General features: G+C 30.9%; 1 protein-coding gene across 2 annotated transcripts in view; it reads left to right on the top strand.

Moving 5' to 3' along the window:
- The first annotated feature begins 4,581 nt into the window (after window positions 1-4,581).
- LOC129800767 (thrombospondin type-1 domain-containing protein 4) overlaps window positions 4,582-14,514 on the top strand; it is a 67,770-nt gene continuing 57,837 nt past the window's right edge. Inside the window, exons 1-2 of one of the 2 annotated variants that reach the window (XM_055845388.1) lie at window positions 4,582-4,927; window positions 8,172-8,627. In XM_055845388.1, the coding sequence (XP_055701363.1) occupies window positions 8,611-8,627 (17 nt within the window). In that variant the 5' untranslated portion in view covers window positions 4,582-4,927; window positions 8,172-8,610. Of the gene's footprint in view, window positions 4,998-8,171; window positions 8,628-14,514 lie in introns of both variants that reach the window. The other variant, XM_055845387.1, reaches the window with a different exon arrangement.

The following is a 14,514-nucleotide window of genomic DNA, read 5'->3' as shown; positions in this document are numbered from 1 at the left end:
CAGCGCCACAAGCGGAAAATTCCACTCGTGCAATGAAGGTTGCGTACATTTAGGCGCTGGGAGTACCTCCACGTGCTTGGCGCCTTTTTTCTGGAGGGAAACTCGCGCTTTTGTTAACCTGGAAACTCGTATTGAAATTAATTGTTTTTCTAGAACAATTGGATTTGTTATTCTCCTAGACGCTTTTCATTAAGGAATTCAAAATTCTTTTAATAATAAACCTTCGGGAAGGTGTGATGCATCACTCAGAGAAAGGTCGAAAAATTTTCATTGAGTTTTCACCACTTTGTGGAAAGAACTTCCGTCACTATTATGCCCAACGCACAATAACTTTTATTTTGTAAACATGTTTTTGACTTTTTAATGAAAGTAAATGAAACAGAGATCTAGTTATCTCGTTTTCCCTCATAGGAAATTTCGAAAACATATTTACAAACAAAAATTATTGTGCGTTGGGCATTATGCAAAAAAAATCAATAAAACATTTGGAATATTATATTGCTATTTAATCTGCATATTGTAAAATACAAAATAATATAAATTCTTAAGATGTTTTCTTTTTGAAAATTTTATTCAAGTTATTCAAGTTTATTCAAGAACAAAGCCTTTATCTTGCAAATTTATTTTTTGAATTTCTGCTCTTTTTTCTGGCATGTTATTGAAAAATTCTGCAGAAAAATTCTAGAACTATTGCATTATATTTATAAAAACAAATACAGCTTTTTAAAGCGAACGTAGTAGAACATCAATGTCTGCATCAGTAACGTTTCTCGATTAACAATAAATAAATAAATAAAATAAAATATAAGGGTAAAATAAGGTAATTTGGAACCATTTACAACTTGGGACATTTGTGATCTTCTCACTTTTTTAGGGATTCAAAAGGAAGATGAGTTGTTCCTTTTATTCTTAATCGTCTTTTTCTTCTATTTCGCAGTCTTTGTTTTCTCTTTGCTCTCTGAAATAATGAGAAAATCTCAAATATTCCAAATTGTAAATGGTTAAAAATTACCTTATTTTACCCTATTCTAAGATTTTATGAAAAACATTTACTAATATTTTCGTGAATTTTTCTTTTCATTAGTCCACAATTCTCAATCATTCTTGTTATATATTTTTCTTTTGTAAAGTTTTTTTGAAATATTTTTCTCAGTAAAATAACTTAAAAATAGTCTATAAAAAAATAACTGCAAATACTCCTCCTTATTTTTTTTTAAAATATAAACACAATAAATAAATACAAATAATACATAACAAAAAAAAACGTCTAGAGATATCGTTTTTTTATTGGGGGTCACCGAAGACCGGAACTTGATATCTCTTACCGTTTAAGGTCTAGGACGGTGACAAGTTAAAAAAGAAGTCAATTATATAACTGCTCTCTCTTTGAGTTCGAGCAGTAACATACTATGACCTAAGTAAATTGCCATCGTGAAGTCTTAAGTCTGGATTTTTTTTTGAAAACAATAATATTTCAATATATTTTTAAACATTAAAAATTCAAAAATTCTTTTTAATATTTGCTTCCAATTTTATATTTACTGTTACTCGCCAAGTTTTCTAAGTTTAAGCGTTTCAATATCTTTCAATATTAGAAAAAAACTTTTGTCACTTTTTTCGGCTCGTTGGAAAGGCCCAACCAAACTGAACCAGTTCCAATCGGTTTTGAACTCGTAATGAACCGGTTCATAACCGAAAACTAATTTTTGTTTGAAATTGAATTATATTAGTCTTAAGTATAATTTTGGGCAATGTTTTGAATAATTTAAAAATCCGTTGAAATCGGTTGTGAACCGGTAATGAACCGGTTGTTAACCGAGAAGTAATTTTTGTCCGGAAATCAATTTTAAACTATTTTGAGGGATCTTTTGAGTTATTTATGAATCGATTTAAATCGGTCGAGAACTGGGAAACGGTAAATGATGCGAAAGTACCTTTGAGGTGGGAATATATCGACTGTTGAGTACTTTTGAGGGAAAGAATCTTAGTCGCGAGTTCGAGCACTTCGCAAAGCCTGGGACTGGGATGCTTTGCTACCCCTTTGAATGGATTTCAAGGAAAACCAATAAATATAATTAAAAATTAATATTAAAAATCGACTTATACACTTCCTTGTAATACTAGTCATTAAAAATAACAAAAATGATTTTATTTTGTTATCAATATTATTATATTCTTATTGTTTATTATATTCTTCGATATTATTATTATCAAATTATTGATAATTATGTGATAATCATGTGAAAGTCTCTTGGGAAAAATAAAAGAAACTCACATTATTCGAAGGCATGAACGTTCGAAACGAGTACCTTCCCCTAGTTGAACATTATCTTCTGAATAAAATAAACACATTTTACTTTATTTAATATAAGATCCTTTTTGATGACTTATTGGATTTCTCAAAAATTGTCTTTTGTTCTTTTTCCCTGAGATCATGTGAAAGTGTAAAAAATTGCAAACTTTCAATTATGAAATAGGTCCCAGGGACTATTTGCAGTACAAGCGAGAATTGTCATGTGATAAAGGATAATGAGAATAGTCAGCAGGGGTCAATTACTTTTGAATTATTAAAATATTAATTTGAAAGTCACAAGATTCTATAATGACAGTCGGTCCACCTAGTTCATTCAAAATCTTTCGATCTTTCGACAATTCTCATAATTCTGCAGAATCCAGCCCCCGTGGGAATGTTATATCAGAATTAATCATTGAGAATAGCCTCGAAAACTTTCATATAAAATTCTGATATAGGACAATAGGTGTTTTAACTCATTAAGGACGATTGGAACACCGGTGTCCCATAAAGAAAATAATTTTTCCTGACTACCTAAAGTTATTTTTTTCTTATGTTTGTACGTAATTGCAAAGTAGAAGGTTGAAGGAATCTAGAATATATTTTGCAAGTCTCCACCTATTTGCTATATGATAAATATTTAAGCTCAAAAATGACGAATTTGATTGATGATAAAACCGTTTTGGAAAAGGAAACTACAATACTCAAACATAATATTTTTCGTTAGAGTAAAAATTATCAGTCATTGGTCTCGTCAGAAAAATTACTTAAATTTTTGGCTATTTTTGTCCCTATCGTTCATAGACACAAAAAATACACCAAATCAGACTTTGTGTGCTGTTAGAAGGATAAATGTAAGACGTTTTACAAGTTTTGTTTATCGGTTTCACTTTTATTGCTGATTTTCGGTCAGCGAAAACTGTCTCGTCGTTAAAGGGTTACTCAAGAAACAATTTTTTCTTAATATAGTGTTGTAGAATTCCTTAAGTAAGGCACTATAAAACCAAAAATCTTTTTATTTGCTTATAACGCTCTTGGTTCCATCATTGAGAATACTATATAAGTAAAGTGGCGCACTCTTAAAGATCTTAAGAGCTCCTATTTCTGCAGAAAATTTTCACTTTAAGTCTTTTAAAAGTGCACTAAAAGATTTGTTTAATACTTGGTTCTATAAGGCAGCTATTTTGCTTCTTGGGTAACCAAATATTGTGTCCTTCAAATCAGTAATTTTGCATTTTTCAAAGTCACTTAAAGTTTTTGGTCCATGTGACTATTCTCACAAAGGATGCAGAATCCGTCCTCAATGATTCAAAAGTCTTTACAAAATTTGCAATAAAAATAAATCATAATTTATTTCATTGGGATTACTGAAAATGGAAGTGATTTAAATAACGAAAAAATACGCCATATTTACCATTATCTTTCTTAATACCAGAGGAAGGCTTTCAAGCTTCGTACACACTCTGGATTCGAACATTTAGAATTTTTCCCATATTCCTTTAATGAACTTTAATGAACTCAGATTCATTAAAGGAATATGAAAAAAATACGAAGTAATCCGAAGCCAGAGTAGGGGAGACTGGGGCAAAACGCATATTTAATTCTTTCACGAGCTCTAAGAAAACTTAAATGTTTTATAATGAGCATATTCATATAGGATATTTACTGCTCTACAACATTGCACAAGACTATTTTCCTCTATCTCGAAAGAAATGTAATTTTCGAATCATTTTCTAAAAGTCGATTTTGTGGAGATTCTCAAAATTGCTGGGGCAAATTTTGTCAGTCTTCGGATAATTTGTGACGTTTTACTCTCGCAAACGTTAAAAATATCAAATAGACATATTTTTATAGGAAATTTATTCCTCTACAACAGAGGTGTGCAAAAAACCGTTGAAATCGAATTAACGTCAAAATAAGTTTGCTCAAGTAGCGTTTTGACCATTGACGTACATGTTTCATTTGACGTTTATTCAGTTTCAACGGTTCTTGCACTCCTCTGCTCTACAACTTTGTCGCAGATAATTTTTTTCTATCTTAACGAGAAATGTACTTAAATTGAGCTAATCAGTATTAATATTTTCTGTAAGTCGCCAAATATTCCAAAAATAGTGCTAAAAATTTCATTATTTTTTATTTTACATAATCTTTTCTCGAATCCCTTGAAACTTTGTAAGTTTAAGAAGATTCTTGAAGGCTATCTACAATAAAAATTTCAAGCCTCAGTCTCTTTTATTTTAGAAAATAGTGAATATTGAAATTTTCGTTTTGACTAATTTTGCCCCAGTCTCCCCTATGTGCGAGGGGTGTGAAGCTTGAAGGCCTTCTTGATTTTTCATTTTTTTTAAATAATTTTTACATAGTGAAAATTCATTTTCCGTCTTGTAGAAAAGCTAAAAGTTCTTTTCAATGGTGAAAAGTAGATTTCCAATTTCCAGTATCTCACATATACTTTTGCTTTCGCTCTCTTTTGTGCTTTAAACTTCATTCTCTTATTCCCAGCGACGCGTGTTGAAGCCCAACCACTGCCTGGCCACTCCACAGAGGCTGACTAAATACATTCTGGATGTTGTGGCTTCAGTCTCCAAAAGAATATCGCCCAAGTTGGTCGTGAATTTTGAGTGTTCGCGGGACGTTTGTGTTTTTTTTTGGCGGGATTTACCACCCTCTCGAGCATGTGGTGATTTTTTGGTGATGGGCAAAAGTGTGTGTTTAATCTCAATCTACTCTATTAATCCCGATCCCCTGAAAAAAAAAATTCAGAAAGAGATCCTTGGAGTCTCATTTCTGGGATTTAGTTTCTCATCATCTTTCTGTCAGACTTTTCAATTGGACACTCGAGAAGTTGCTTTTTTTCTGGGCAGGAGGAAGAGTGGAAGGAAAAGGGAATGGATTTTTGTGAACAACATTATAAAGCTATTTTTTTTCTTCTGCCCAACTTCATCTTGAACATTCAACAATCACTCGTCCAATCTAATGTTTATTTACAAACCACCCAGCTACTACAATGATGAAGTACTGGAAATTATTGGATTTGAACATTTTTCAGCCTTTCCACTTGGCGCAATTTCTCATTGATTTATCTTCTTGTGCATGATGAGGAATTTTTGAGCAAATAAATTCGATTCGGTGCCTTTTCTGGACTTTAGAATAGAATCTGAGAATTTTTGAGAGCATTTGAATGTGGCATTTCTTTGGATTTCTTGAGGATTCTAGAGTGATCTTTAAGGGGTTGTAAAGCTCCCAAAGAAGTGATTTTATTAGAATTTGATTAAATTGGCCAATTAGTGCTTCTGAGAGTATTTTAAAATTTTTTTTGTGGACTCATTCAAATAGAGTACTAAAAAAAGGAATTTATTTAGAACAGCACTGTGCAAAAAACATGAAAATTTTAAATAGTTTTTTTTATGGATTCTGAATGAAGTCGACGAGCAGTAAAAAAAAATTTGTCAGTAAAATTTCGTATTTGTCACGAAAAATTAGAAAAATACAGTAAAAATTTTATCAAAATGCAACAAATTAAAAAAGAGCAGTTTTTTTTATTAAAAACTGTCAGTAAAAATAAAAATTAGCCAGTAAAAAATCAATAATAATCAGTAAATTTCTGTTAGTATTCAATTTAGTACAGTTGTGTGCTAAATATCTTTTGGAATTATAAAATATTTTAATTTCAATAGCTCTATCATTCTATTTCATCCAAAAAACAAATGATTTATTATAGTTTTTTGTAATGAAACTTTCAAGCTTAAGGTTGATTTATCAAACTTCACAATCTTAAAGGATTATTTTCCTTGACTTTTCAAACATTCTCCATATTCTTCAAAATTTATTGCACCAGAATAAATTACATAGTCTCATTAGGCTCCCTTATCACTAGAATCTTAAATACTATAAAGAATTGGGCTTATCAAATTTGTTATCCTTATCCTTTTTTCAGTTTATATTACACTTTTACAAATGTTCTATAAACTTTTTCAATTTTGAAAATTTTTTGTACTAATATTTCAATATATTTTTTTAAAATTGCTTTTTGCGTGGAGCCACTAAAGTCTAAAATGCAGGTATTATAAGAAAATTTTATAAGCGAAATAATTGTTCGAATCGAATATTTTATCCAGGACTTAATTTAATACTATCATGTACTAAAAATAGATCAGAATATTAAAAAAAAAATAGAAATTCATTAATATTCATGTGATTAGTTCATGTGATTATTCTTTAAACCCAGACCATTTAAGATTGTGCTTTTAAGTTTGCATATGTTACAATATGCCTAAGTTTTAGTACAATAACTTTTAGTTTAAGATACTATTTTTGCAATTTTATTGTTTACTGAAAAGCTTCAAATGTGAAAGAACTAAGAAATGAGTTTTTCATATTTTTTTTGTCTCTTATGTAGGACAAAAATTTCAGTCAGTAGGGGAAACTGGGGCACCACCAAACACGGGGTAGCATCAAACACTAATTTTTATTTCTAAATTATTTGTACTATCTCGACCAGTTCTTCAGTTGACAAGCATCCCTATAATGCCTAAAAATATCTATAAGTCTTATCCTCTGAAGTCGAATATCCCATTAAAAAATTGCAGTGTTTGGTGGTGCCCCAGTTTCTCCTAGTTGTTTTAGTACGACCATGTACTAAAATAATTCTATGCAATTTTCTTATTATTCCAAGGTATCGAACCGCATTGTGATATGGACTTATAATGTATTCTATTCCCATCGAATTTTAAAAAGAAAATTTCAATTTGTAATTCATTTAGTACAGATGTGTACTAAATGAACCTTGTGTGACTTTCTTGTTCCCTTTTAAGTCTGAAATATTTTTACCATAAATCAAGGTGATCATGTTTATTTTTCTCTATGATTTTAATTAAAGCATTGATACGTCTGAGGCTTGGTTTTTCTTGAGAATTCTAATTTTTTTGTATCCGATTGAATAAAACGCGCACAGTGCTTTTAGATATTCTTTATTTCTCTGAACTTTTCAACATCGATAACACCGATACCAACCTAATAATCCTAAAATTATGCACTCCATGAATTTGAAATATTCATTAAAAATACTATGTTAGGTAATGAGACACATCAAACATAAATATCAGGAATTATTTTTAGTACAGTTCTAAAATGTTTCAAACAATTTTTCTTCGTTTTCTGAGATATCTTTCAGAATTAAAATGCAATCAGATTTTAATTTTTATACTCTTTAATTTTTGTTTCAACTTAACTAGTAAATTCTAGTCAGTATTGGTTTTTTAGTACAGCTGATTATCAAAATTTCTAAATGTGTCTTTTATGTTTCGCGGAGAATTTCAAATTTGAATGAATTTAGTTATTAAATTAATTAGTTGTTAAACTGATTTAATTAATTTAGTACAGTCCTGTACTAAAAATCTCTCAACATGTTTAAGATATTTTGAATGCAAAATGTTCGTTAATATTTTCATTTAGAAGAATAATTTTTGAAAAATTGTCTACCTCCTTGAGAAATTATCTCTTTCGCCCTGTTCTAAATTTGATGTCAATCTCACGGTGATCCCTAAAAATGCCCAATGGTGTGACAAAATAGAAAAGAGTCTACACAACATCATAGAATCTGATTGTAGGTTAATTTTTCACAGTTTCCGCATCAATAATTTGCTGATTCTAATAGAATTGGATAGGAGTGCCAAATTAAAAGCCCGTCATAAAGTCAATTCATATAAATGATGGAAAGGGAAAAATCGTCCCACATTCTCTTCTATTTTTTTTTCACACACAAAATAATCTCTTCCCCGCGTACAATTCTATTTGCCCACCCACAAAATCACATGCGATTCTTTTAGATTAGAATGTCACAGAACAAAGTTTGTCATCTTTTTTTTTCACACATTAGTGATTTAGGGCACAAATCCACCTTGTTCGGGATATCTCTGAGTGCCAAGGAGTGAGAAAGTTTATCCAGAACAATATAAAACACCAAAAAGAACTAATATTGCGAGAGCAAAGAATTTGGTGTATGTTTGAAGAACGCAACAGAAATTCGCGCGTGAATTTCCGTACAAACATCAACAGAAAAACCAAATTTAGAAGGAACAGAAAAAATAATAAAAAGTGATAAGATTAATCCAAACATTGTGCGTGAGTGAAATATTTTTCTTGAAAACATACACACTGATAAAAAAGAGCCAAAAGGATGATGGAATTGTGTATATTTATTGTGTGAAATAGAGTCAATTTACTGAATAATTAATTGGTGATAACGAGAGAGTTGTGGAAGATTTTAGTGTGCAAAAGTCGCACAATTTAAGGAGAGGACTATCAATTTGACCATCATGCAGCTTACGATAAGGTACATAAAAAAAAATAATGATGAGAAAGCTCAAGGCTAATTTTCAATTTATAGGCTTTAGCTTTGAATTGCGTCATTATTTTTTTTTATTAATTAAACATTCTAATCTGTCATCTGTGCCATAAATTCTATAAAGTTTATTTTTAGAACAAGCCAAATGTGTTGATTTAATTCCAATTATAATTTAAATCAATTAATTTATCGTTCTAAATTCATTTTGCAAATTTCCTTTTACCCTTTTAAATTAAGAGAAACATTAAAAGGTCAACGGTCCTTCAATCCCAGTATTTGAAGTTCAAGGTTTCAACTGAAAAATGAAAACATACTTCATTTGAAAGAAGTACACTAAATTTTATAGCTTGCATATTTTACCGAAGCTTTGAAGTTTGAAATGAACTATTTATTCATTTTTATATGGTTTACATTCCTTTACCAAACTCTTGTTTATCATTCAATATGATTTATGCACTTTTATTTCTTTTGAATTCGGAAAATGAACTTGATACTCTGGTGTTTCAATTTCGTAAAGTTTAAACTAGCGGTCAAAATTGGCAATCTCAAAATTTAAAAAAAAAATGTGTTCGTTAGGTGAAGCACCTCTGAATTAAGGCACCTTTAAATTGGGGCATCTTCAAAATAGAGCTTTTTCTCTTATTTTTAAAATGAACTGTATCTTATCATAATGTAATTTATCTTCACAATTGGTTTCTGGAACTAAATTACATCATGATGAGGTCCAGTTCCATTTAAAAATAGGAGAAAACCCTAGGGGAAATAGGGCACATTAGAATTAACTTGGACCCCCCTCCTGTTCGTAAGCTTTTCTTTAATTCTAGTACTTGAGGATGGTCTTTATCGATCCGATCTACCATATCTAATCGGTGAGGGCCATTCCTAAACATTAGAATTAAAGAAAAATTTACGAACAGTAGGGTGTCAACGGGGCAATCATCTTCCAGATGGACCCTTAAAAAAAAGTAGGGGGTCAAAGTCGCCCACGGGGGACACAATCACCTTCATCTACGGTACCTTTGAAATAGGGATTTTTCTCCTATTTTCAAACGGAACTGGACTTCACCAAGATAGGGTCGGAGGAACGTCTGTTCGACAGGGAACCCCTATTGACACTTTTGTCAAAATGTTGAATATTATTTAATGTATTTAGTAAAATATAAGTAATATAACATTTTTTCTGTAATATACATTTTACTATAAACAGAGATGTTCAAATTTCATATCCCAAATGGTACAGAGTAGGGTGTCAATAGGTGCTGACACGAGTTCTTAAAGTGTCAATAGACGTTCCTTTCACCCTATAATTTAGCTCGACAAACCAATTGTGAAGCTAAATTAGAATAAGACTCAATTCATTTTAAAAGTAAGAGATTAATAAAGATTAAAACGGCCATTATTTCAAAGATAGCCCAACTTAAAGGTTCCCCCGTAACCCTTGGTATATTATCAAGAAGGAACAAATTATGATTTAAATTTTTAAGTATTAACACTAAATCTACCAAGACCTGGTCAAATTGACACGTATAAAAATTTTTTAAAATTAACACAAATAGTACCATTTCGCTATCAAACTTTATGAATTTCTAAAAATATGCATGTAATATATTTTTAAGTGTTTCTATTTTAATTTTTTCTTCTTGTCCACGAAAAATTTGGTGTGTATCCTACTCTATCGCAGTCTGTTATTTGACCCAACGCGCTAGGAAAAAACGACCAAAAACGGTCGGTAGGTTTAGTGTTAAATCTTTGAATAGCCCGAATTATCCAATAAAGGCTGATTCATATTCCCTTTTATATTATATTAATATAGCAAATTTCTTTAATCTTAATTAGGGGTCAAAAAAAAACTTTTTTGACCCCTTTATTTTTTTTTTGAAACTAGCTTTCTAGAGCAAATATAACGTTAGATAGCCGTAGGAGACTTTTTTGACCTACAGTGACCCGATAGGGTCCAAACAAAATCTCTAAAGCCAAAATCCCAAAAAATAAAATCTCGCAAAGGCCAAAATCTAGAAAATACCAAAATCCTGAAAGCCAAAATCTCCCATTGACCAAAATCCCGAATGGGCAAAAGTCCTGATTGGATCAAAATCGTCAAAATTCCAAAAAGACAAAATTCTGAAATTCTGACTCTGACCACTCAGGTTTAAGAGTGGCAAGTTATTCGTTTCATTTCGTCTCCAGTTCACCTTTTCTGTCTTTTTTAAAATTTTGACTTATTTATAGCGAAAATTCGGTTTTGGAAAATGACTTGTAAAGCATATTTCGCGTTAAGATAGAGGAAAAGAATCCTTGATAAACTTACTGGGCATTAAATTTCTTTCGAAGAAGTATTAAGCAAATTAAAACTGTGCATATTCTCCTGTGCTTAATATTCTTAGAATTTTTACAAAATTTACTTTATTAAAATGGTTTAAAAAGTAGTTTTTCTTCGAGATAAAGGAACATGGTCTTTAGCAAATTTATGTAGCAGTAAACTTCTTACAAAAACGTGCTATTTAGAAGTCTCTCACGTCTAGTGGAAGCTCGCGAAAAATTTTAAGCAATTTTAAGTTCAGATTTTACATATTGCGTATAGCATTTTTAAGGTTTGATACCCTTATAACTTTGGGAATAATTAAGTTTGCGGTATAATATTAAAAAATACGGATTTTGCAAGAAATCAACTTATTCGGCTTATATTCTGAGAAGTAGAATTATTCAAGAATTAGCTTTTCGTGAGCTTTTACAAACTGGTAAATATAAATCGCGTTCTCTTATTAATTAAACAAATTACAACTACTATGGAACATTTAACAATTCAATAATTATAAAAATCCAAATTAGATTGCTTCTTAAATACCGTAGATGAGGGCGATCGAATTCTAGCATTTAAGCACTAAATTCTGGCACTTAAGTGCTAGAATTAAAAAAAAGTTTAAAAACAGCAGGTGGGAAAAGTCGCCCGTATCTATTCGGCAGTAATAATATTCACATAGGGTAAGTGAGCCAAATTCCGGCCAGCTTGCAAATTCGGCCACCTTTTTTGTTCCTCGAATTTCCATGAACTTTTTGATTTTACGTACTATAGAGATTATACAATGCAAAAGAATAAAAAAAATGTAGCTTCGACAAACGAGATGACGTGAAAAAGATATTGGAAGAATTCCCGAAGGGCAAGGAACTATGAGAATGAAGGTGGCCGAAATAAGGCACCAAAGCTATGTCTACATTTTTATTCATTTTAAAATATATTAAGAATGATTTTAGAGTAAATAAAAATGGTAAACTCTTTACAAGATTCCAAGCAACACTCTTGTAGAAGACAGAATAAAAAAATCAATTTGTATTTAAAATATTACATTTCAAACTTGAGACTTTGACGCTTGCATGCAACTATGCCGAAATTTGGCACACTTACCCAAAATAAAAACATTTTACAAACTCAAGTTCTAATTGCTTTCTCTAATTGGTTATCTAGGCTATTCAAAGCTTTCAAAGCTTCAGATAGTCTGAGTACTCGATAAGACCAAAATATTTCGTATTAAATATTCAAGTAGATGTTGATAACGTAAAGTTGATCATTGGAAATTAAAATTGTTGAACAATGCGGTGAAATTAATATTTATGACAATTTTGTTAGTAGAATAAAAAATTTGCAGATTTTATAGAAATTATTTATTGGAGAATAGGGTAAAGTGGTACAAGTTGGACAATGGTACAATTTGGACAGGCCTTTTTGTCTTGATAAATTTAATACTTCATTTTTATTTATATATTTTTAATGCTTTAGTTTTATAATTTGGTTCCCTGTGCTTAAAAACAAATTTTGTACTGTATTTATTAGGAAAAAAGCCATGTCCAACTTGCACCGGCGAATTGTCCAACTTGTAACACTAATTCCAAATTATATCACTTTACCCTATACCCTTACTAAGAAGGTCAAGGAAGGAGATGAAAGGAAAGGAAAACACAAAATTCTTTGCCAAAGCTTTCGACGCTTCAACTCGTCTTCCTTAGTGATCAAATAGCCTGTCAATGAATTACAGTAGAGTCTCGCTATAGTCCATATTTGGTTCCAGATTTGACACTTGGGTCGCATTATAGTCCATGTCATTTTTTTAAAATTATCAACGACTTTTGGTATTGAAATTGCTCGACGGCTTCCACTTTCTTTGCGATTGTGGTACTTGTCCTCGCGCTCTTCATTATGGATCACAATTATCACAACTACTCAATAAAATTTGCCAAAAATATTAAAATAATTATCACAACATTGCATGTCGCGTACTAAAAAACATAACCTCAGTGATTTGAAATCAACGGTCGATAAATTGTGGACTATAGAGCGATGGCCTATAGCGGGACTTTACTGTACAAATTTTGACAAAATATTTTGTTGATTTAAATGAATATTTGTCGTTCCTTTTGCAAATTGACAAAACATTTCTCCGCATAAATTTTTAATGGTTTTCTGAAAATCAAAAAGAAAATGTTGCAAGGAATTGACATAAAATTGTTTACAAAATTATCAACAATAGCCATAACAAATTGGCAAGTGAAAAAGACTTGCAGAAAAGCCACAAAATTGTAATTCATTGTTAAACTTTTGATGGTTAATCTCAAAGTGCTTTTTAATTTTTTATGGTCTCGATCTGAGCTCATCAGTCATAACTTTTGTACAGAACAATTTTGCTACAGTGAATTCTTCTGTTTGGTCGTGAACGCCAATTTTGTGAATTAATTAACTTACAGAGTCCCCAGAGTCTTCCTCTCAAACTTCGATTGTATTCCATGAGTGTGGTGTATGCAAATGTGCGTCTATTGAAAATGTGTCACGCATTCGAGAAATGCGTATTGCTTATATTGAGTAAGATTTTTTGGCTATTCCTCAGTCTCTCTGGGAATCCTACCAGAAATCTTACAATTGTGGTTTCACATGAATGGCACATGAAGAATTTTTCAATTGAACATTTTTCGTTTCTGTATTAATTGCAAGAATGTTATGCTTCAACTCCTATTTGTCTCACATCTTCCCAAAAGACGCTATGAATAATTTTCCCTTTTTTCACACAACATTGAGTTTTTGGAGCTCCATATGATGGATTGCAAATGTTTTGGGGCACACATTGTTTCCCAAAGGTGCCCCATAATTGATTGCTAGACGTTGCATTTGGAAGATCAAATATCTCACCAAAAAATACCTCTCTTTCCCGGAAAATGTGAAAGAGCTCCTAAATTCTCAGCCACTGAAGATAATTGAATTTGATTTTTATTGCTGCTTTTTTCAATGTGCAATATATCATAGTTATTGCTTTACACTCAATTGGGCTACAACATACTTTTTATTAAATACTTTTATTGCCAATATCACGATGTTTTCTTTGGCCTTTTTCACTTTATTTGAGAGCACCCAAAACTAGGAATTTCCTCAAGATCGCTTTCAACACTCTCAATCAAAAAGAATAAACAAACATTTTAATAAAAATTCTACTGAATGGATAAATGCAAAATACGGAATTATTTTAAAGTCAAATGTTCTTTCTGTGAATGTAAAGAAATTTGTTTTGCAAAACTAGGGAAAAAATTCAAAGTGTTCTATACGAAATTAATAGGCATATTTAAAAACATTTCCATAGAAAAATAATAAAATATAGATATACAAAAACAAGGCTTTAAAAAAATGAGTCAAAATCGTCAAAATCCCACTAAAATGTTGAAACGTTCTTGAGAAAGATACATCAATTACGGGTACTTTACCGATTCATTACCGATTAAGTCCGATGCATCCGGGTTAGAAATCTCAAAATCTTTCAAAAAAAAAAAACATCCAAATTTTAGCAAATCTGTTGTAAAATAGGTCCCCTAAAGTAGTTATACTTTAGCTTTCGAA

Source organism: Phlebotomus papatasi, chromosome 2 (assembly GCF_024763615.1).
Source record: "Phlebotomus papatasi isolate M1 chromosome 2, Ppap_2.1, whole genome shotgun sequence".
Taxonomy (NCBI): domain Eukaryota; kingdom Metazoa; phylum Arthropoda; class Insecta; order Diptera; family Psychodidae; genus Phlebotomus; species Phlebotomus papatasi.
The sequence above is the reverse complement of the archived record's forward strand: the minus strand, read 5'-3'. Positions and strand labels throughout refer to the sequence as shown.